Below are 20,727 nucleotides of genomic sequence, written 5' to 3'. Positions count from 1 at the left end.
GGTGGTGGATGCAGGGCGTCACAGTAGCATGGCTTCGCCTTATACTACGAGAGAGAGAGGTGTAACAAGGGAGAGGGAGGCGCCAGGGCTCAAGGTATCGCTGCCCCCTCCGTCCCCCTCATATATATAGGCTCCCTTAGGGGGGGCGCCGGCCCTAGGAGATGAGATCTCCTAGGGGGGGCGGCGGCCAGGCCTGGAGTGGCCCCCAAGGCAAGGTGGGCGCCCCCCCCCCCCCACCCCTAGGGTTCCAACCCTAGGCGCATGGGGTGGGCCTAGGGGGCGCACCAGCCCACTATGGGCTGGTTCCCCTCCCCACTTTGGCCCATGGGGCCCTCCGGGATGGGTGGCCCCACCCGGTGGACCCCCGGGACCCTTCCGGTGGTCCCGGTACAATACCGGTGACCCCGAAACTTGTCCCGATGGCCGAAACAGCACTTCCTATATATAATTCTTCACCTCCAGACTATTCCGAAACTCCTCGTGACGTCCGGGATCTCATCCGGGACTCCGAACAACATTCGGGTTACTGCATATACATATCTTCACAACCCTAGCATCACCGAACCTTAAGTGTGTAGACCCTACGGGTTCGGGAGACATGCAGACATGACCGAGATGACTCTCCGGTCAATAACCAACAGCGGGATCTGGATACCCATGTTGGCTCCCACATGCTCCTCGATGATCTCATCGGATGAACCACGATGTCGAGGATTCAAGCAACCCCGTATTCAATTCCCTTTGTCAATCGGCATGTTACTTGCCCGAGATTCGATCGTCGGTATCCCAATACCTTGTTCAATCTCGTTACCGGCAAGTCACTTTACTCGTACCGTAATGCATGATCCCGTGACCAGACACTTGGTCACTATGAGCTCATAATGATGATGCATTACCGAGTGGGCCCAGTGATACCTCTCCGTCATACGGAGTGACAAATCCCAGTCTTGATCCGTGTCAACCCAACAGACACTTTCGGAGATACCCGTAGTATACCTTTATAGTCACCCAGTTACGTTGTGACGTTTGGTACACCCAAAGCACTCCTACGGCATCCGGGAGTTACACGATCTCATGGTCTAAGGAAAGGATACTTGACATTGGAAAAACTCTAGCAAACGAACTATACGATCTTGTGCTATGTTTAGGATTGGGTCTTGTCCATCACATCATTCTCCTAATGATGTGATCTCGTTATCAATGACATCCAATGTCCATAGTCAGGAAACCATGACTATCTGTTGATCAACGAGCTAGTCAACTAGAGGCTTACTAGGGACATGTTGGTGTCTGTTATTCACACGTGTATGACGATTTCCGGATAACACAATTATAGCATGAATAAAGACAATTACCATGAACTAGGAAATATAATAATAATACTTTTATTATTGCCTCTAGGGCATATTTCCAATAGTCTCCCACTTGCACTAGAGTCAATACTCTAGTTACATTGTGATGAATCGAACACCCATGGAATTCTGGTGTTGATCATGTTTTGCTCTAGGGAGAGGTTTAGTCAACGGATCCGCTACATTCAGGTCCGTATGCACTTTACAAATCTCTATGTCTCCATCTTGAACATTTTGACGAATGGAGTTGAAGCGACACTTGATGTGCCTTGTCTTCTTGTGAAACCTGGGATCCTTGGCAAGTGCAATGGCTCCAGTGTTATCACAGAAGAGTTTGATTGGCCCCGACGCATTGGGTATGACTCCTAGGTCGGTGATGAACTCTTTCACCCAAATTGCTTCATGCACTGCCTCCGAGGCTGCCATGTACTCCGCTTCACATGTAGATCCCGCCACGACGCTCTGCTTGCAACTGCACCAGCTTACTGCCCCACCATTCAAAATATACATGTATCCGGTTTGTGACTTTGAGTCATCCAGATCTGTGTCGAAGCTAGCGTCGACGTAACCCTTTACGACGAGCTCTTCGTCACCTCCATAAACGAGAAACATTTCCTTAGTCCTTTTCAGGTACTTCAGGATATTCTTGACCGCTGTCCAGTGTTCCTTGCCGGGATTACTTTGGTACCTTCCTACCAAACTTACAGCAAGGTTTACATCAGGTCTGGTACACAGCATGGCATACATAATAGAACCTATGGCTGAGGCATAGGGGATGACACTCATCTCTTCTATATCTTCTGCCGTGGTTGGACATTGAGCTGAGCTCAATTTCATACCTTGTAACACAGGCAAGAACCCCTTCTTAGATTGATCCATATTGAACTTCTTCAATATCTTATCAAGGTATGTGCTTTGTGAAAGACCTATGAGGCGTCTCGATCTATCTCTATAGATCTTGATGCCTAATATATAAGCAGCTTCTCCAAGGTCCTTCATTGAAAAACTCTTATTCAAGTAGGCCTTAATGCTGTCCAAGAGTTCTATATCATTTCCCATCAAAAGTATGTCATCTACATATAATATGAGAAATGCTACAGAGCTCCCACTCACTTTCTTGTAAACGAAGGCTTCTCCATAAGTCTGTGTAAACCCAAACGCTTTGATCATCTCATCAAAGCGAATGTTCCAACTCCGAGATGCTTGCACCAGCCCATAAATCGAGCGTTGGAGCTTGCACACCTTGTCAGCATTCTCAGGATCGACAAAACCTTCCGGCTGCATCATATACAATTCTTCCTTAAGGAAACCATTAAGGAATGCCGTTTTGACGTCCATTTGCCATATCTCATAATCATAGTATGCGGCAATTGCTAACATAATTCGGACGGACTTCAGCTTCGCTACCGGTGAGAAAGTCTCATCGTAGTCAACCCCTTGAACTTGTCGATAACCCTTAGCGACAAGCCGAGCTTTATGGATGGTCACATTACCATCCACGTCTGTCTTCTTCTTAAAGATCCATTTATTTTCTATGGCTCGTCGATCATCGGGCAAGTCAGTCAAAGTCCATACTTCGTTTTTATACATGGATCCTATCTCGGATTTCATGGCTTCCAGCCATTTGTCGGAATCCAGGCCCGCCATCGCTTCTTCATAGTTCGAAGGTTCACCGTTGTCTAACAACATGATTTCCAAGACAGGGTTGCCGTACCACTCTGGTATGGAACGTGTCCTTGTGGACCTACGAATTTCAGTAGGAGCTTGATCAGAAGTATCTTGATCACCATCATTAACTTCCTCTCTAGTCGGTGCAGGCACCTCAGGAACATTTTCTTGAGTTGCGCCCTTTTCCGGTTCAAGAGGTAATACTTCATCAAGTTCTACTTTCCTCCCACTTACTTCTTTCGAGAGAAACTCTTTCTCCAGAAAGGATCCATTCTTGGCAACAAAGATCTTGCCATCGGATCTGAGGTAGAAGGTATACCCAATAGTTTCTTTAGGGTATCCTATGAAGACGCATTTTTTCGACTTGGGTTCGAGCTTTTCAGGTTGAAGTTTCTTGACATAAGTGTCGCATCCCCAAACTTTTAGAAACGACAACTTAGGTTTCTTCCCAAACCATAATTCATACGGTGTCGTCTCAACGGATTTCGACGGAGCCCTATTTAAAGTGAATGCGGCAGTCTCTAAAGCATATACCCAAAAAGATAGCGGTAAATCGGTAAGAGACATCATAGATCGCACCATATCTAATAGAGTGCGATTACGACGTTCGGACACACCATTACGCTGAGGTGTTCCAGGCGGCGTGAGTTGTGAAACTATTCCACATTTTCTTAAATGTGTGCCAAATTCGTGACTCAAGTATTCTCCTCCACGATCTGATCGTAGGAACCTGATTTTTCTGTCACGTTGATTCTCAACCTCACTCTGAAATTCCTTGAACTTTTCAAAGGTTTCAGACCTGTGTTTCATTAAGTAGACATACCCATATCTACTCAAGTCATCAGTGAGGGTGAGCACATAACGATAGCCACCGCGAGCCTCAACGCTCATTGGACCGCACACATCAGTATGTATGATTTCCAATAAGTTGGTTGCTCGCTCCATTGTTCCTTAGAACGGAGTCTTGGTCAGTTTACCCATGAGGCATGGTTCGCACGTGTCAAATGATTCATAATCAAGAGACTCTAAAAGTCCATCTGCATGGAGCTTCTTCATGCGTTTGACACCTATGTGACCAAGGCGGCAGTGCCACAAGTATGTGGGACTATCATTATCAACCTTACATCTTTTGGTACTCACACTATGAACATGTGTAGCATTATGCTCGAGATTCATTAAGAATAAACCATTCACCATCGGAGCATGACCATAAAACATATCTCTCATATAAATAGAACAACCATTATTCTCGGATTTAAATGAGTAGCCATCTCGTATCAAACGAGATCCTGATACAATGTTCATGCTCAAACTCGGTACTAAATAACAATTATTGAGGTTTAAAACTAATCCTGTAGGTAAATGAAGAGGCAGCATGCCGACGGCGATCACATCGACCTTGGAACCATTCCCGACGCGCATCGTCACCTCGTCCTTCGCCAGTCTCCGCTTATTCCGCAGCTCCTGCTTTGAGTTACAAATGTGAGCAACTGCACCGGTATCAAATACCCAAGAGCTACTACGAGTACTGGTAAGGTACACATCAATTACATGTATATCACATATACCTTTCGTTTTGCCGGCCTTCTTGTCCGCTAAGTATTTGGGGCAGTTCCGCTTCCAGTGACCACTTCCCTTGCAATAAAAGCACCCAGTCTCGGGCTTGGGTCCATTCTTTGGCTTCTTCCCGGTAGCTTGCTTACCGGGCGCGGCAACTCCCTTGACGTCCTTCTTGAAGTTCTTTTTACCCTTGCCCTTCTTGAACTTAGCGGTTTTATTCACAATCAACACTTGATGTTCCTTCTTGACTTCTACCTCTGCTGATTTCAGCATTGAAAATAACTCAGGAATGGTCTTTTCCATCCCCTGCATATTGAAGTTCATCACAAAGCTCTTGTAGCTTGGTGGAAGCGACTGGAGGATTCTGTCAATGACCGCATCATCCGGGAGATTAACTCCCAGCTGAGTCAAGCGGTTATGTAACCCAGACATAGTGAGTATGTGCTCACTGACAGAACTATTTTCCTCCATCTTACAGCTGAAGAGCTTGTCAGAGACTTCATATCTCTCGACCCGGGCATGAGCTTGAAAAACCATTTTCAGCTCTTCGAACATCTCATATGCTCCATGTCTCTCAAAACGCTTTTGGAGCCCCGGCTCTAAGTTGTAAAGCATGCCGCACTGAACGAGGGAGTAGTCATCAACAGTGTCTGCCAAGCGTTCATAACATCTTGGTTCTGTGGGACGGGTGCGTCACCTAGCGGTGCTTGTAGGACATATTCTTTCTTGGCAGCTATGAGGATGATCCTAAGGTTCCGGACCCAGTCCGTGTAGTTGCTGCCATCGTCTTTCAGCTTGGTTTTCTCTAGGAACGCATTGAAGTTGAGGACTACATTGGCCATTTGATCTACAAGACATATTGTAAAGATTTTAGACTAAGTTCATGATAATTAAGTTCATCTAATCAAATTATTCAATGAACTCCCACTTAGATAGACATCCCTCTTCTAGTCATCTAAGTATAACATGATCCGAGTCAACTAGGCCGTGTCCGATCATCACGTGAGACGAACTAGTCAACGTCGGTGAACATCTTCATGTTGATCGTATCTTCTATATGACTCATGCTCGACCTTTCGGTCTTCTGTGTTCCGAGGCCATGTTTGTACATGCTAGGCTCGTCAAGTCAACCTAAGTGTTTGCATGTGTAAATCTGTCTTACACCCGTTGTATGTGAACGTTAGAATCTATCACACCCGATCATCACGTGGTGCTTCGAAACAACGAACTGTCGCAACGGTGCACAGTTAGGGGGAACACTTTCTTGAAATTATTATGAGGGATCATCTTATTTACTACCGTCGTTCTAAGTAAACAAGATGCAAAACATGATAAACATCACATGCAATCAAATAATAATAGTGACATGATATGGCCAATATCACATTAGATCCTTTGATCTCCATCTTGGGGCTCCATGATCATCTTGTCACCGGCATGACACCATGATCTCCATCATCATGATCTCCATCATTGTGTCTCCATGAAGTTGCTTGCCAACTATTACTTCTACTACTATGGCTAACATGTTTAGCAGTAAAGTAAAGTAATTTACATGGCATTTCTCAATGACACGCAGGTCATACAAAAAATAAAGACAACTCCTATGGCTCATGCTGGTTGTCATACTCATCGACACTCAAGTCGTGATTCCTATTACAATAGCATGAACATCTCATACATCACATATATATCATTCATCATTCATCACAACTTTGGCCATATCACATCACAAAACACTTGCTGCAAAAACAAGTTAGACGTCCTCTAATTGTTGTTGCAAGTTTTACGTGGCTGCAATAGGGTTCTAGCAAGAACGTTTTCTTACCTACGTGAAAGCCAAACGTGATTTGTCAACTTCTATTTACCCTTCATAAGGACCCTTTTCATCGAATATGCTCCAACTAAAGTAGGGAGAGACAGACACCCGCCAGCCACCTTATGCAACTAGTGCATGTCAGTCGGTGGAACCGGTCTCACGTAAGCGTACGTGTAAGGTTGGTTCGGGCCGCTTCATCCCACAATACCACTGAAGCAAAATAAGACTAGTAGCGGCAGGAAAGTTGACAACATCTACGCCCACAACAAATTGTGTTCTACTCGTGCAAGAAGAACTACGCATAGACCTAGCTCATGATGCCACTGTTGGGGAACGTTGCAGAAAACAAAAAATTTCCTACGGTTTCACCAAGATCCATCTAGAGTTCATCTAGCAACGAGTGATCGGATTGCATCTACATACCTTTGTAGATCACGCGCGGAAGCGTTCAAAGAACGGGGATGAGGAAGTCGTACACAATGTGATCCAAATCACCGGAGATCCTAGCACCGAACGGACGGCACCTCCGCGTTCAACACACGTACGGTCAGCGTGACGTCTCCTCCTTCTTGATCCAGCAAGGGGAAGGAGAAGTTGATGAAGATCCAGCAGCACGACGGCGTGGTGGTGGATGCAGGGCGTCACAGTAGCATGGCTTCGCCTTATACTACGAGAGAGAGAGGTGTAACAGGGAGAGGGAGGCGCCAGGGCTCAAGGTTCGGCTGCCCCCTCCGTCCCCCTCATATATATAGGCTCCCCTTAGGGGGGGCGCCGGCCCTAGGAGATGAGATCTCCTAGGGGGGGCGGCGGCCAGGCCTGGAGTGGCCCCCAAGGCAAGGTGGGCGCCCCCCCACCCCTAGGGCTTCAACCCTAGGCGCATGGGGTGGGCCTAGGGGGGCGCACCAGCCCACTATGGGCTGGTTCCCCTTCCCACTTTGGCCCATGGGGCCCTCCGGGATGGGTGGCCCCACCCGGTGGACCCCCGGGACCCTTCCGGTGGTCCTGGTACAATACCGGTGACCCCGAAACTTGTCCCGATGGCCGAAACAACACTTCCTATATATAATTCTTTACCTCCAGACTATTCCGAAACTCCTCGTTGACGTCCGGGATCTCACGGGACTCCGGAACAACATTCGGGTTACTGCATTATACATATCCCTACAACCCTAGCGTCACCGAACCTTAAGTGTGTAGACCCTACGGGTTCGGGAGACATGTAGACATGACCGAGATGCTCTCCGGTCAATAACCAACAGCGGGATCTGGATACCCATGTTGTCTGCCACATGCTCCTCGATGATCTCATCGGATGAACCACGATGTCGAGGATTCAAGCAACCCCTGTATACAATTCCCTTCGTCAATCGGTATGTTACTTGCTCGAGATTCGATCGTCGGTATCCCAATACCTCGTTCAATCTCGTTACCGGCAAGTCACTTTACTCGTACCGTAATGCATGATCCCGTGACCAGACACTTGGTCACTATGAGCTCATAATGATGATGCATTACCGAGTGGGCCCAGTGATACCTCTCCGTCATACGGAGTGACAAATCCCAGTCTTGATCCGTGTCAACCCAACAGACACTTTCGGAGATACCCGTAGTATACCTTTATAGTCACCCAGTTACGTTGTGACGTTTGGTACACCCAAAGCACTCCTACGGCATCCGGGAGTTACACGATCTCATGGTCTAAGGAAAGGATACTTGACATTGGAAAAACTCTAGCAAACGAACTATACGATCTTGTGCTATGTTTAGGATTGGGTCTTGTCCATCACATCATTCTCCTAATGATGTGATCTCGTTATCAATGACATCCAATGTCCATAGTCAGGAAACCATGACTATCTGTTGATCAACGAGCTAGTCAACTAGAGGCTTACCAGGGACATGTTGGTGTCTGTTATTCACACGTGTATGACGATTTCCGGATAACACAATTATAGCATGAATAAAGACAATTACCATGAACTAGGAAATATAATAATAATACTTTTATTATTGCCTCTAGGGCATATTTCCAACAGGGTCGTGGGTGCGCCCAACGCGCGGCAGCACACCAAATCATGTCCGGGGTGGACGTGATTAAAGAAAACAAAAAAACTTAAATAAACTACCTAAAAAGGTAAATAAACGCAGTTAAAAAAACTTAAAACATATTTAGGGGTCACGGCCACAAAACGGCCCAGTTTCACGGTCCACTTAAACGGCCCAGTTCCATAATTAACATAAAAATAAAATAAAAAATGCTGCCCGCGCGCTCCTGCCGCGCCCATCGATGTTGTGGCCATCGCCGTCTTCAGTGGCCGCCGGTGTCGTCGTCGTCGCTGACGAGGTCGACGTAGTCCGGCGGCGTCCACAGGTGGGCCGGCGGTCCGTGGTGCACGGGGGCGGCGGGCTGGAAGGTGGCAGGTGCCTGCACCACCTCCTCCCGTGGCGAGGCGTCCCGCTCCAGTGACCGCGGCGGCGTGGGGCACCACTTCATGCCCCCCACGGCGGCCGCCATCTGCTCTGCGGTGCATGACCAACTCCACCCCTGGCCCACAGGCCCGGGTGGAACGCGGCCACCGGCGGCTCCTCCACCACCTCCTCCTTCGGCACCATCTCCAGCTCGGGGATGGCGACGTCGCCGGCCGCGGAGAGGGTCGTCATCTCCTCGAGGCCCTCCCATTGGCGCTCGTTGTGCGTGTGCATGGAGTCCTCTAGCACACGTGCCATGAGACGGGCCTCCTCCTCCGCTGTCATGCGAGGAGGTGGGGCTGGCGATGAAGATGAGACGGGCCTCGAGGAGTCATGGAGGGGCCATGGCGGGCACCCTCCTCACCTCCGGAAACACCCATCCCGAGGTAGAGGAGTCCACGAATAGGGAAAAAGTAACTGGAATTTTAAAAAGTTCACGAATTTGAAAAAAGTACCTGAACCAGAAAAAAAATACGTGAACTTGGAAAAAGTATGCGGATTTGAGAAACTACACGGATTTGGAAAAAGTGAGCGATTTTTGAAAAATTATGTGAACTTGTAAAAAGTAAGTTGGTTTGAAAAATTACGCGAATTTCAAACAAGTTCATGGGTTTGAAATAATTATGCGAATTTGAACCAACATGATCAAAACCGGGGTGAGTCAGCACAAAAACCGGGCAAAACCGATGTTTGTAAGGCCTATGAATTTTGTGTTTAAGTCAACACTTTGTAAGTGTGTCCACGCTTATAGTAAGGGAACAAAAGAAACTCTGATTTCTACGATAACAAAATAGGTCCTTCCACGTTTGGCGAAGTTTATCGAGAAACAAATCAACTTCTAGATACTGTACCACATAAATTACGTTCAGAACTTTCAAAAAAATTGATGGACACAAACCCAGTGGTCCTATGAACCGGGAAGCAGAGAATGTCTCTCAAGATTTCACATTTAGCCGTTGATTCACTTGTTACCACAGTCCAAGCTCGGTGAAAAATCCACTCCCACCATCACACCACCGCATTGGATATTTTGTGCTAACGAACACATGTACGTATGCATCATAATGGATGATGTGCACATATACCACGCACAGACAATTTTCCCTTTGCCTTTGTTTTGTGTAGGTACTCACGGATACTCGTCAACCTCACAATGCCATGAGTTGAAGAAACGAGCTCTTGAGAGCAACAATGATTTGGGATTCCATGGAGTATCCTTACTACCGCTCCCTCCACACAATGACTTCACGCATTTCTTCTACATGGCCCTCATGGTTATGGGTTATTGTCCACTACATACTCTATGCCCATCTTGCCATGTTCACTTTGCACAACATGCTTATTCCTATGCCTTTACCATGCATTTGTGACCCATACTTTGTATTACACATGATGATTGATTCTACAACTTGTATGTGTATTTGCAAGCTTGGTGGAGATATTGCTTGTTATTGACATGTTTGCTTTGTGCCCAATGCCTATGATGATACCTTGATCTTGTTTTGTGTTCGTGCTTGCGATATGCCATGTGCATTTCCTATGCCTACTACTTGCAACCATGACATGCCATGATTACCTATAGTATGTTGCATCTTCGCACTTGCACGACTTGATTGCCTCACACATGCTGCACAATTGCTATCTCATTTGTGTTGAGAGCCACACTATCTTCACCACACCATATGCATGTTATGCTTGGATTGTCTTGCACTTGCCCCATGTGTTTAGACATTTCATTTCACTCGGTGTTGTGAATGACTCTTATGCCTACCATAGACCGTTCATTGAGCACCTTGTGCATGCTTGCTATGACATTGCGGTAGATGCTTGTTCTCTTGTCACACATATTAGCACCTTTACCTCGCCTTTGCATGATTGTTTCCATGATCCTTTTACTTGTGCTCAATTTATGTGTTTATTACATGCCATGTCACACTTCTTTGTCAAACCATATGCTATGCTTGATGACGACACTTGTTGGATGAATCACCACTTGAATGCTTGGTTTGGCACTAACGCCCACATTCGTTTTTCCAAGTATTTGTTGTCCTTGCTCCTTTTGAAGGAATCACAAGACGTTGCAACATTGGAGAGTGCCCATTTCGAGCTTCAACTTGATAAGTGCTTGGTGATCGTCCACTTCTACACGTCGACGCCCTCTCTTTCCCATGGTGATTTGGTTTTTGATCCGAAGATGGATCTTTCCCAAGGGAGAGGAGATGATGCGGAGCATCCCACGGTCATCCCCATGTGCATTCCATTACCACCACGAACGTTAAGTGGACCGATGACAACAACCCATGCACGTACTATTGAAACCGAGGTTACCTCTTTCCTCTTCGAGCTCCCTTTGATTTCATATGAGAAATGGCTTCTACCTCAAGCGGAGACTTTGTGCGTGACTAGGTATCGAGGAGAAGACCATGAAGAAGCAAGAAGGGATCTCCAAGTACACATGGAGCCCCAAGAAGAATAAGAAGGGACCCCAAGACGAGAGAAACCGGAGGCTCTCTAGACACCCCGGGTGCCCGCACCATACACCCCCGGGTGCCCGCACCGGCCGACCAAGTGGGGCGGGATGCCTCTGACCTTCCCGGGTGCCCGGGCCTTCACCCCCCGGGTGCCCGGAACCCCCCTGGGCGCACCCCGGGTGCCGGCCCCTTAGCCCTGGGTGCCTGGCCTCCTCCTCCCAAGCATCCCCAGGTGCCGGCCCCTTAGCCCCGGGTGCCCGGCCTCCTCCTCCCAAGCATCCCCGGGTGCCCGGACATTTACACCGGGTGCCCGGACATCCCGAAATGTGCCTGCGTGCACTTAGGGTCAAATGACCCATGTACCCCCGTTTTTCCCCCATTTCGTCCTTAGACCATAAGTACCCCTCACCTAGCTTGTTCTAGAGGGTAGCAAAGTATATGTGAGATATTGAGAGAGCTTTGCTCATCTTCCTCCTCTTGGAGATCATGACCTCCTAAGGGAGAAGATCCTCTTATGGATATCAAGGCCTCCTCTTGGAGAAGGATCCCCATCATAGGATCATCAAGACCTCTTTCCTCATAGGATTGGAATGAACTAGTTACCTCTTGTATCTTCTTATGTTGGATTTGGACCTTTGTATCTCTCTTTGTGTGATTGGATCTAGCACATGTGTGATTGGGTCAAGTCAATTTGAGTGTTCCTCTTGTTTTTCCATTTGTGTTCTTCTTGTTCTTGGGATTTCCCCTCCATTAAGTGAAAGATCTCCATCTAGGGTTCCACCGTACAACAGAAGGGCCCCCGGTCGCCTCGCTCAGGGAGGCGACGCGGGGGTACGGGGAAGGGAGGGAGGAAGGAGAAGGGGAACGGGAAGGGGAAGGGACTGGCGGCGACGGCGGGCTCCGGCCACTGCGGCGGCGGCTCTGTGCAGGGGAGCCGTCGGCGGCGGGGGGGAGGGGGGGCCTAGAAGCGGGAAGCCAACTCCCACAGATATTCTTCTCTTGGATGTTCCTTACATCAATTATTATAACAGAAGTAGGGTACTATTATGTCTCTTGCATCTTCACCATGGAAGATAGTGGCACCAACAGCAAATCCGATCCTACGAACCCAAGGTAAGTCCCATACTTTGCGCATTGGATCTCTGAGGGCAACGAACAATGACAATGCCATGGTGACCATCTTCAGTTTCATGGCCACAAATCTTACAAAATATCAGCGGCGGCGAAGAGGCGGGTGAGGTGCGGTCAAATGCCTGCAAGATGCACCATAGTGCCAATAAAGTACTCCCTTCGTCCGGGAAAAGTTGTCCCCGTGATCATTTTACAAAAACACCCTCAGCTAATTTCCGACACAACCGGCACTCCTCGTCTTCTCCGGTCGACACTCCGCCGCTGTGTCGGGCGCATGAACGCCGGAGATCCCCTGCTTCGCGCTACTCCCCTGCTCTGCCGCGCGTCCTCCGCCGCCGCCGCAGCTGCCTCCTCCGCCGCTCCCTTCCCCTGCCTCCCTTGCCTGCCTCCCGAATCTTCCCTCTTTCACCCAAAAAATTGTTTCATCTTCCACCCGCCGCGTCTCCTGCTCGCGGCCACCCCCTCCCTCCTAGCGTTGATGGAAGAAGCATGGCCGGCCCTCGGCCCGACGGGCTGCGACGCGGCCTTCCCACCCCCGCCCCAGCCCCCGTGGCGTGGGGCGCGACCGCGACGCGGCGAGAGACGGTGGCCAAGGAATCGTCCGCGCAGGCGGTGAGCCGAATCGTGTCCAGCTGCGCCAACTCGAGTGGCCTGGCCGTGGCCCTCGTCGACGCCAACGCCGTCATCTCGCGCTCGCCTCCACTACGGGCCGGCTGATCACGGTGCTCGAGGAGGTGTGCGACGCTGCAGCGTGCCGGAGGCTCGCGCTCCTGCCCACCCCCGTCGAGACCGTCGAGCCAGCCCCTGAGTTCGTCAAGAGAGGTCGAATGTTTACTTAAGCCAGCCTAGCGCCTCGTACTGCTACTTTCATTTGCTGAATAGAGCTTAAACTCTGCACTTTCATGGGTTTCCATTCTCTGCTCTCTATTACTGCTTGATGCTCTTTGCATTGCTGTGTTCAGTAGGGCCAGCTTGAACCGTGTGCACCAGGAAGAAGACCAGCCCAAAGTTGATGAAGGGAGACAACCAACAGGATGCCCTGCAAATCAATTTCGAGCAAGGTGTGTGTAGATTCAGAAATGTTCAGACTGAGTGTTCACCGAATTAGTAAATCTTGTCTTTCCTAAAAACTGAATTTGTATATTCAGTCTTTGCTGAATGCCAGCTTCCAGAGTTTAAATGTTCAGTCTTGTCTTCCCTAAAAACTGAATTAGTAAATCTTGTCTTTCCTAAAAACTGATCATGTCTTCGAACAAGGTGCATATGCCAGTGTTGTGTTAACACTTAACACTGAATGTTCAGTCTTGACTTAGAATGTTCACCGAATTTGCAAATCTTGTCTTCGAACAAGGTGCATATGCCAGTGTAATCCCAACAGCAAACTGAATTACTCTGAATATTCAGAAAATATGATGTTAGAAAAGATTGTGAATTACTCTGAATATTTACATGGAACAGCAAACTGAATTTTTTTGACCATTTGACCTGGTGTAAACCGTAGGCAAAGCTGTTTGGATCCTCAAATACAGGTGTAATTAAAAGAGCATGTACCATTACCATCTGCAGCATCTCAAGAAATTCAAAATACGGTACAGCATCTCAAGACATCTGCCCACCTTTTATTTTGGTCAGATGACCAGATTGTGCCAAACTGTGCCCAACCACAAAGACAAAAGGCGCTAGCACCACATAGTTGCATTGACCAAATAGACTTGTTTCATGAGTGCTTAATTTGCATTGATCGAATATACTGTAATTGCAGAAATTTTAGGAATATTGCTTGTCCAATCTGTGTGTAGAAATTTTAGGACTACGTGAATTAAAGGCTTTCAACTAAGAAGATGATTATTTGGACTACATACTCCTATCATATGGAGCTACATACTCCTATCATGTGGAGCCAAAGTGCTCTTTTATTTAAATTTTATATGGAGCCAAATTTTATTTAAGTTTGGTGACAAAATAGTTCTACAGTTCTTACTTGAGGCCTGCCAAATTATGTATTATAGTGTTGCCTAGAGCTACTGCCTGAGCTTAAAAGTCTATTCAGGAAAACCTTTTATATGAAACCAATCTTCTTCCCTTCAAAAAGTCTGTTCCTTACAAATTATTAAAAGATGCTTCAATGACTTCTGAGAGATTAAAAGTCTCCTTGTTCATTTTGGTAACTAGAGGAACATGATGGCCATTCCTTACAGAAACATGGTAACTTCAACAGAAGAAACATCAATCAACTCTTGTACTGCTCTGCTCCCTGCTTGCTTTTTAGGGCTTTCCAGTGACATGATATTTTCATTCAGAGGAGGTTGCACTGCTCTGCTCTCTGCTTGATTTTTAGGCTTTCAAATAATTCCAAATTCATTCAAATAAATCTAGCTAATTCAAATAATCCCAAATTAATTCGAATAAATCTAGCTAATTCAAATAATTCTAGCTAATTGAAATTAATTAAAAGTACTCCTTGTTCATTTGAGCACGTACTCCTAGTGTGAAAAGAAAACCATGATGAATTAAGCAAGTACTCCTAGTCTAACACAATCAAGTACTCCTAGTCTAACACAATCAGTTTTCAGTTTGTACAAAATACTGAAAACTACAGTAGAAACAATGACTAAACAACAATAATTCAGTAGTTTTCTCAAATTTTTGCGGTATGTAGACTCTATTTAGAAATTCAGAGATAATGAAAAGATTGTGCTAGGATGTTCTGAAGCTGTCAAATTTTTTTATATAGATTTTGCTAGGATTTGCACAAATTGATGTCACTTTTTTATATAGATTGGGCTAGGACATTGCAGGTTACCGAATTTGCCTCTCTCACTCTGCTTTTGACTGAATTAGTGCATCAAGTGATGTCACACTCACTCTACTGCTCCATCCTGCTACTGCTACTGACTGAACTGGTTTTGAGCTCACTAACTGATGCCACTCGCTCACTCACTGCTCTCAGGGAGGCTGTGCGGCGCCGAGTGGATGTACGGCGAGGTTTTCGTAATGGCGTCAAGTCACCCTTGCCATATGGAACATCTGTAAGCTCTTCCTGCTAACCTACAGGAGTACATTTTCGTGCTTCAAGTCTGAACCTATGTATGGAAAATGCATGCTTCAAGTCTGAACCTATGCACTCCATTTTGTGGTGATTAGTTGCCACTTCTATATGCACTAAGAAAAAGAAGCCTGAACATGGCATGCATGCTTTCTTGTGGTGTTAGCATCCTAGCACTGATCAACACAGCTTGTCCTCGCAAGCACATAGAAAATGACAGGTTCTGAACATCAAGTTGATTGAACACAGCTTGTCCTCACAAGCACTTTTATTTGTTTTATGAAACTTCTTGTAATATGCATATTACATCATTTAAATTCAGTGTCAAAACATGGCCAAATTCAGTTGTCAAAACACCTCAAACATGGCCAGATTCATTATCAGTCCAAAATTTTCATGTTTCAGAGAAGTTTACAATTTTTGTGGCCTCTTGATACACTTTTTTAATCAAGAACTGTCAATTTTACATCCATTTAACTCCATTGATGGTGGAACAGGAGGAGCAGCAGCAGCACAAGGAGCAACTCCTTACAGTACAATTTTGGAGTACTCTTGGTGTAAATCAACTTCACTAATTTTCAGGTACAGTACTCTGATGGAACAGCAAAGATTTCACAAAGAACAGCAAAGATTTCACAAAGTACAATGCTTACATAAGTGTGCTGATAATGCAATTCACACTGTAACTGAAACTGCAGTTGACACAGGTTCAGATCAATCAGCCACAATCAGTCCATTGTTCAGGAAGTACCTGCAGCCAATGCAGTCGCCGACATCAGCAGCAGATGCAGTCGCCAACAGCAGCAACAGGTCCGCGCGGACTCGATCGGGCGGGCTGCAGCGGCAGCAGTAGGTGGCGGGCGACGGCAGCGGCAGGTGGCGGACGGATGGCAGCGGCAGCAACAGGTCCCGCCACCTGGGAAGACCCGCGTGGCCCTGCCTGCGGAAGTCAGGGAGAGGGGAGCGGCGGCTGGGGTTGCCGCAGGCACGAGGAACCTGCGCCGGCGAGGAGGAGGCGCCCGTCGAGGTGGTCGCCTTGGAGGAGCAGCTGCAGTCGGGGTCGGGCTCCTTGGTGGATGGATCGGGCGACGGAGGAAGGAGGAAGAAGCTGAGGGGGGGCTGATTTGCAACAGTTTACGACGTAGAAGAGGTTTTTTGCAAAATTAGAGTTGAACTAAGTCGCGGACAACTTTTCCCGGACGGAGGGAGTAGTAGGAAACAATACCGGAAGCAGAGTAGCAAACTCGGTTTACGCACTGCAAAGAAGAGCTGTCTTTGCACGACACGCACCAGGAGACTCCCTAGTCAGACTAAGCGCTGATGATTGGCAATCAAGTACAGACAGTTGAGTCCAGCATCTACAGGATGCGGGATGGAAGTTGGTTCAGAATATAAATGGATGAGGGATGTTAATTGGTTCAGGCCCTGTTTGTTTGAGCTTTTGCTTTTGCAGCTTTTTCATTTTGGCCAAAAAGTTATAAAAGCTTCTAAATGGGTGCTTTTGGAGCTTTTATGGTTTTTGAAGCACCTATTTAGGAGCTTTTATAGCTTTTTGGTCAAAGTGACAAAGCTGCAAAAGCGGAAGCAAAAGCCCAAACAAACAGGGCCTCATAATATAAATGGGTCGATCTCAGATGAAACTCAATGTAATATTTTATCGAAATGAGCTGATTTCTTACAAACTTCCGACAAAACTGACTCATCTTTGAACTACATAGAGGCCAGTAGTACCACACCTTTCATGATTACTTATGTTCACAGTTGGAACTTTCTTTTGACAGTGTCACAACTCAACTATGTAACACAAGAACTGTACCATACCTGATCCAGTACCCAAAAAAACCATAAACAGGGTAGGCAAACATGGCCTATCTTCCAAACAAAAAGGAAAGGACTGTCACATGCTACCATAGACACGAGATAGCAACAAAATTTTGTGAGAATCATATGACACAACAAACAAGCAACAAGTAAAGCAGCCTTGAGAAAGCAGGAACACTGGCTATCAAACACAGGTAGGTAAAAACACATTTTATTCAAACTAATTCAGAATGGCAATGTCTTCCCTCCAGGGTTGATCAATCACATGGAAGTAGCGGAGACTGGAGAGAATATGTGATCTCCTTGTAGAAAATAAATACAGGACTCGTTACTCAAATAATAAAAATTAAACGGCGGTTCCTCCCCTACAGGAAAAGGACTCATGACTGGCAGCAACAAAGGATACCGGAAAGACGAAACCTGATGGACCGTCTCTTGGTAGAGCAGCAGCAGCATCTTAGATCTTTGAGTTGGCAATCTTGTACCACTCGGTGTGGAAGGAGCCGGGCATGTCAACCCTCTCGTAGGTGTGCGCCCCGAAGTAGTCCCTCTGGGCCTGGACGAGGTTGGCAGGGAGCCTGTCCCTCCGGTAGGAGTCGAAGTAGGCCAGACTCGCGGACATGCCAGGGGTGCTGACGCCGTTGTTGATGGCGAGGCAGACAACCCTCCTCCATGCAGCTTGCCTGTCCATGATCTCCTGCGCGAACTCGGGGTCGATGAGAAGGTTGGCGAGCTCACCGTTCCTGTCATACGCCTTCTTGATGCGGTCCAGGAAGCTGGCGCGGATGATGCACCCGCCCTTCCAGATCCTGGCCAGCTCGCCGAGATTGAGGCCCCATCCCTTCTCCGTGCTCTTGGCCTTGATGATGTTCATGCCTTGGGCGTAGCTGCAGATCTTGGAGGCGTAGAGGGCCTTCCTCACATCCTCGATCAGCTGTGCCTTGTCGACAGTTTCACCACTGGAGTAGTCACCCTGGAAGATCTTGGAAGCCGCGACACGCTCATCCTTCAGCCCGCTGAGGAACCTGGAATCCAAGGACGCCTCAATGGTAGGAGCAGCCACAGAGAGCTCAGCAGCTTGCTGCACTGTCCACTTCCCGGTTCCCTTCATCCCGGTCTTGTCCAGGACCTTGTCGACCAAGTAGCCCTCACCCTGGTCATCCTTGATGCTGAAGATATCAGCAGTGATCTCAACCAAGAAACTGAGGAGTTCACCCTTGTTCCACTCCGCGAAAACCTGCTGCAGCTCACCGTTTGTGAGCTTCCCAACCGACTTGAGAACGTCGTACGCCTCAGCAATGAGTTGCATGTCACCGTACTCAATGCCATTGTGAACCATCTTGACAAAGTTTCCGGATCCACCCTTCCCAATGTATGTGACGCACGGGCCGCTGTCAGGGACCTGAGCAGACACCTTGAGAAGAATGTCTTCAATGTACTGGTATGCCTCCAATGAGCCTCCAGGCATCATGGAGGGGCCATGGCGGGCACCCTCCTCTCCTCCGGAAACACCCATCCCGAGGTAGAGGAGTCCACGCTCCTCCATCGCCTTCTCCCTCCTTTCCGTGTTCTCGTACCACTCGTTTCCTCCATCAACGATGCAGTCGCCCTGCTCCAGGTGTGCTGCGAGCGTTGCGATGGTCTGGTCAACAGGAGCACCGGCCTTGACAAGCATGATGACGACACGTGGTTTCTGAATGGAGTTGACGAAGGATGCAGGGTCATGGAAACCGTAGAGAGGAAGGTTTCCTTCTAGCTTGGCGCGCTGAACAGTCTCATCGACCTTGGAGGTGGTCCTGTTGTAGACAGAGATGGGGAACCCTTTCTCTGCAATGTTGAGGGCAAGGTTCTGGCCCATGACGGCGAGGCCGGCAAGACCAATTCTGGTGAGAGCCATCTTGTACCTGAAAAGAGATGCAGCAAACACGTCACGCACAGAAGAGAACAGTGTCAAGTAATTTATGCAAATCTGACTCGATAGGTTAAAAGTCTGGCTTTACAGAACAAATGATGATGCATATGAACTAGACGCAAGAACAAGATTCATTCCGAACAATTGTTTGCAGCGAACAAAAGTTGAAGGAAATTAATAATCCAGAAAGCGACCAGTGAATAACTGAATATGAGGTTACAACGTCAATCAGAATTGACGCGATGTCCTCAGGATAGATGCGACAGGGCGGACAGCACGGCATGGGATTGAGATGACAGATTAAATCCGTAATCAACTTGCAGCTAATTGTATCATGGTGTAGAGCAACATAGTTGAGGCAGCAGAAGATCAGAATCGAACAGCAGCACCCGCCCGCGTGATTGAGCGACGCACATGGATTGTTGCTTAAGATGACTCAAGAAACCGACAGTATGCTGAAACATAATCTGCAGTCGGGGCTGCTCAGGAGCACTAGCAACATTCACAAAACACAGCGCAGCTACCATCCAGCATCAGACGGCATGGTTTCAGCATCATCGACCATACAAAATATATATATATATATATATATAACAAAAAAGAAAGAATCAGAGTTATGGCGTGAGAGTAAACAGGCTGTCTTGCATCCTCGACCACGGCTATCACTACCAACACCTGATGATCCACGGCACACAACCTTGGCCATACGGTACATACGGGTAGAAGCGCAGGGCAACTAGTGTTGGCTGGCTGTACGTCCGTCCGGCACACGAACTGCCGAGGAAATCAACTAGCGCTGGCTCGTGGTACAATCTAATCTAGTGTTTGAGCAGACTTGGGACGCAATCAGCGCCGCCGGATTCCCTGCCACGCCACTAGTTGGTCAACTGGACTGCTCCCTCCCAAAGTCCCACCCCATCCCGTGGATCTAATCTGAGGCGTAAACCAGGAAACTCGTGGACCCATCTGCCTAGAACTAGCTACACCTCGCCGGTATCGCCTCGGATCTTCCGCCCGCCCCGCCGGAAACCTCGACCGGGACCGGGACCGGGCTGCGGGGGCGGGGCTCAAGCAAAGAAGCAAACGATGGGGAGGAGATTCGGGGGAGGGGGAGAGGGGAATTGCCTGACCTGCGCCTGCCTTGGATGAGATCTGCGTGGGTCTAGAGCAAGGGCGATGCGAGAGCGACCACCTACCCCTCTGCAACCCCCCTCGCGCCTGCTTAAATAGAAGAATAGCGTTGGCCGACGGGTGGGCCCGGGCCTGGCGGCTCCCAACTCCCAAGCGCGCACCGCACTACCATCAAAAAAAAGGGGGTGGGTGGGTGGGTAGGTTTACGGTCTCTGACGCGAGTGGGAACCAAAGCTAGCGCTGACGGGGGCGGAGGGAAGGCGGGTCCTATTTGGCCTCTGCTCATGATTCTCAAAAGAAAAGAAAAGAAAAGAAAAGAAAAAACCACTATGGGGCTTGATTTATCC

At 47.9% G+C, this 20,727-nt stretch overlaps 2 protein-coding genes across 5 annotated transcripts; one reads left to right on the top strand and one right to left on the bottom strand.

Annotated features, from left to right (window-relative positions):
* Positions 1 to 12,655: 12,655 nt before the first annotated feature.
* On the top strand, positions 12,656 to 16,935 carry LOC125523634. 4 transcript variants are annotated; one of them, XR_007290323.1, is made up of 5 exons: positions 12,656 to 13,292; positions 13,433 to 13,531; positions 15,421 to 15,499; positions 16,014 to 16,098; positions 16,224 to 16,935. XR_007290323.1 is itself a non-coding variant. In XM_048688679.1 (2 exons), exons 1-2 carry the CDS (start codon positions 15,848 to 15,850, stop codon positions 16,681 to 16,683), a joined length of 711 nt encoding a protein of 236 aa, XP_048544636.1. In that variant the 5' UTR covers positions 15,506 to 15,847; the 3' UTR covers positions 16,684 to 16,935. The 4 variants fall into 4 exon arrangements, 1 of the variants encoding a protein (XP_048544636.1); XR_007290322.1 differs by having other exon boundaries at positions 16,215 to 16,935; XR_007290324.1 differs by lacking the exons at positions 12,656 to 13,292; positions 13,433 to 13,531 and adding an exon at positions 13,542 to 14,059 and having other exon boundaries at positions 16,014 to 16,935.
* A 595-nt stretch (positions 16,936 to 17,530) lies between these two features.
* Positions 17,531 to 20,537, bottom strand: LOC125523633 (6-phosphogluconate dehydrogenase, decarboxylating 1). Its single transcript, XM_048688678.1, has 2 exons — positions 20,380 to 20,537; positions 17,531 to 19,241 (listed from the first exon to the last, which is right to left on the bottom strand). The coding sequence occupies exon 2, from the start codon at positions 19,232 to 19,234 to the stop codon at positions 17,795 to 17,797; it is 1,440 nt and encodes a 479-aa protein (XP_048544635.1). The 5' UTR covers positions 19,235 to 19,241; positions 20,380 to 20,537; the 3' UTR covers positions 17,531 to 17,794.
* Between the last annotated feature and the right edge of the window lie 190 nt (positions 20,538 to 20,727).

Source organism: Triticum urartu, chromosome 7 (assembly GCF_003073215.2).
Source record: "Triticum urartu cultivar G1812 chromosome 7, Tu2.1, whole genome shotgun sequence".
Lineage (NCBI taxonomy): Eukaryota > Viridiplantae > Streptophyta > Magnoliopsida > Poales > Poaceae > Triticum > Triticum urartu.
The sequence above is the reverse complement of the archived record's forward strand: the minus strand, read 5'-3'. Positions and strand labels throughout refer to the sequence as shown.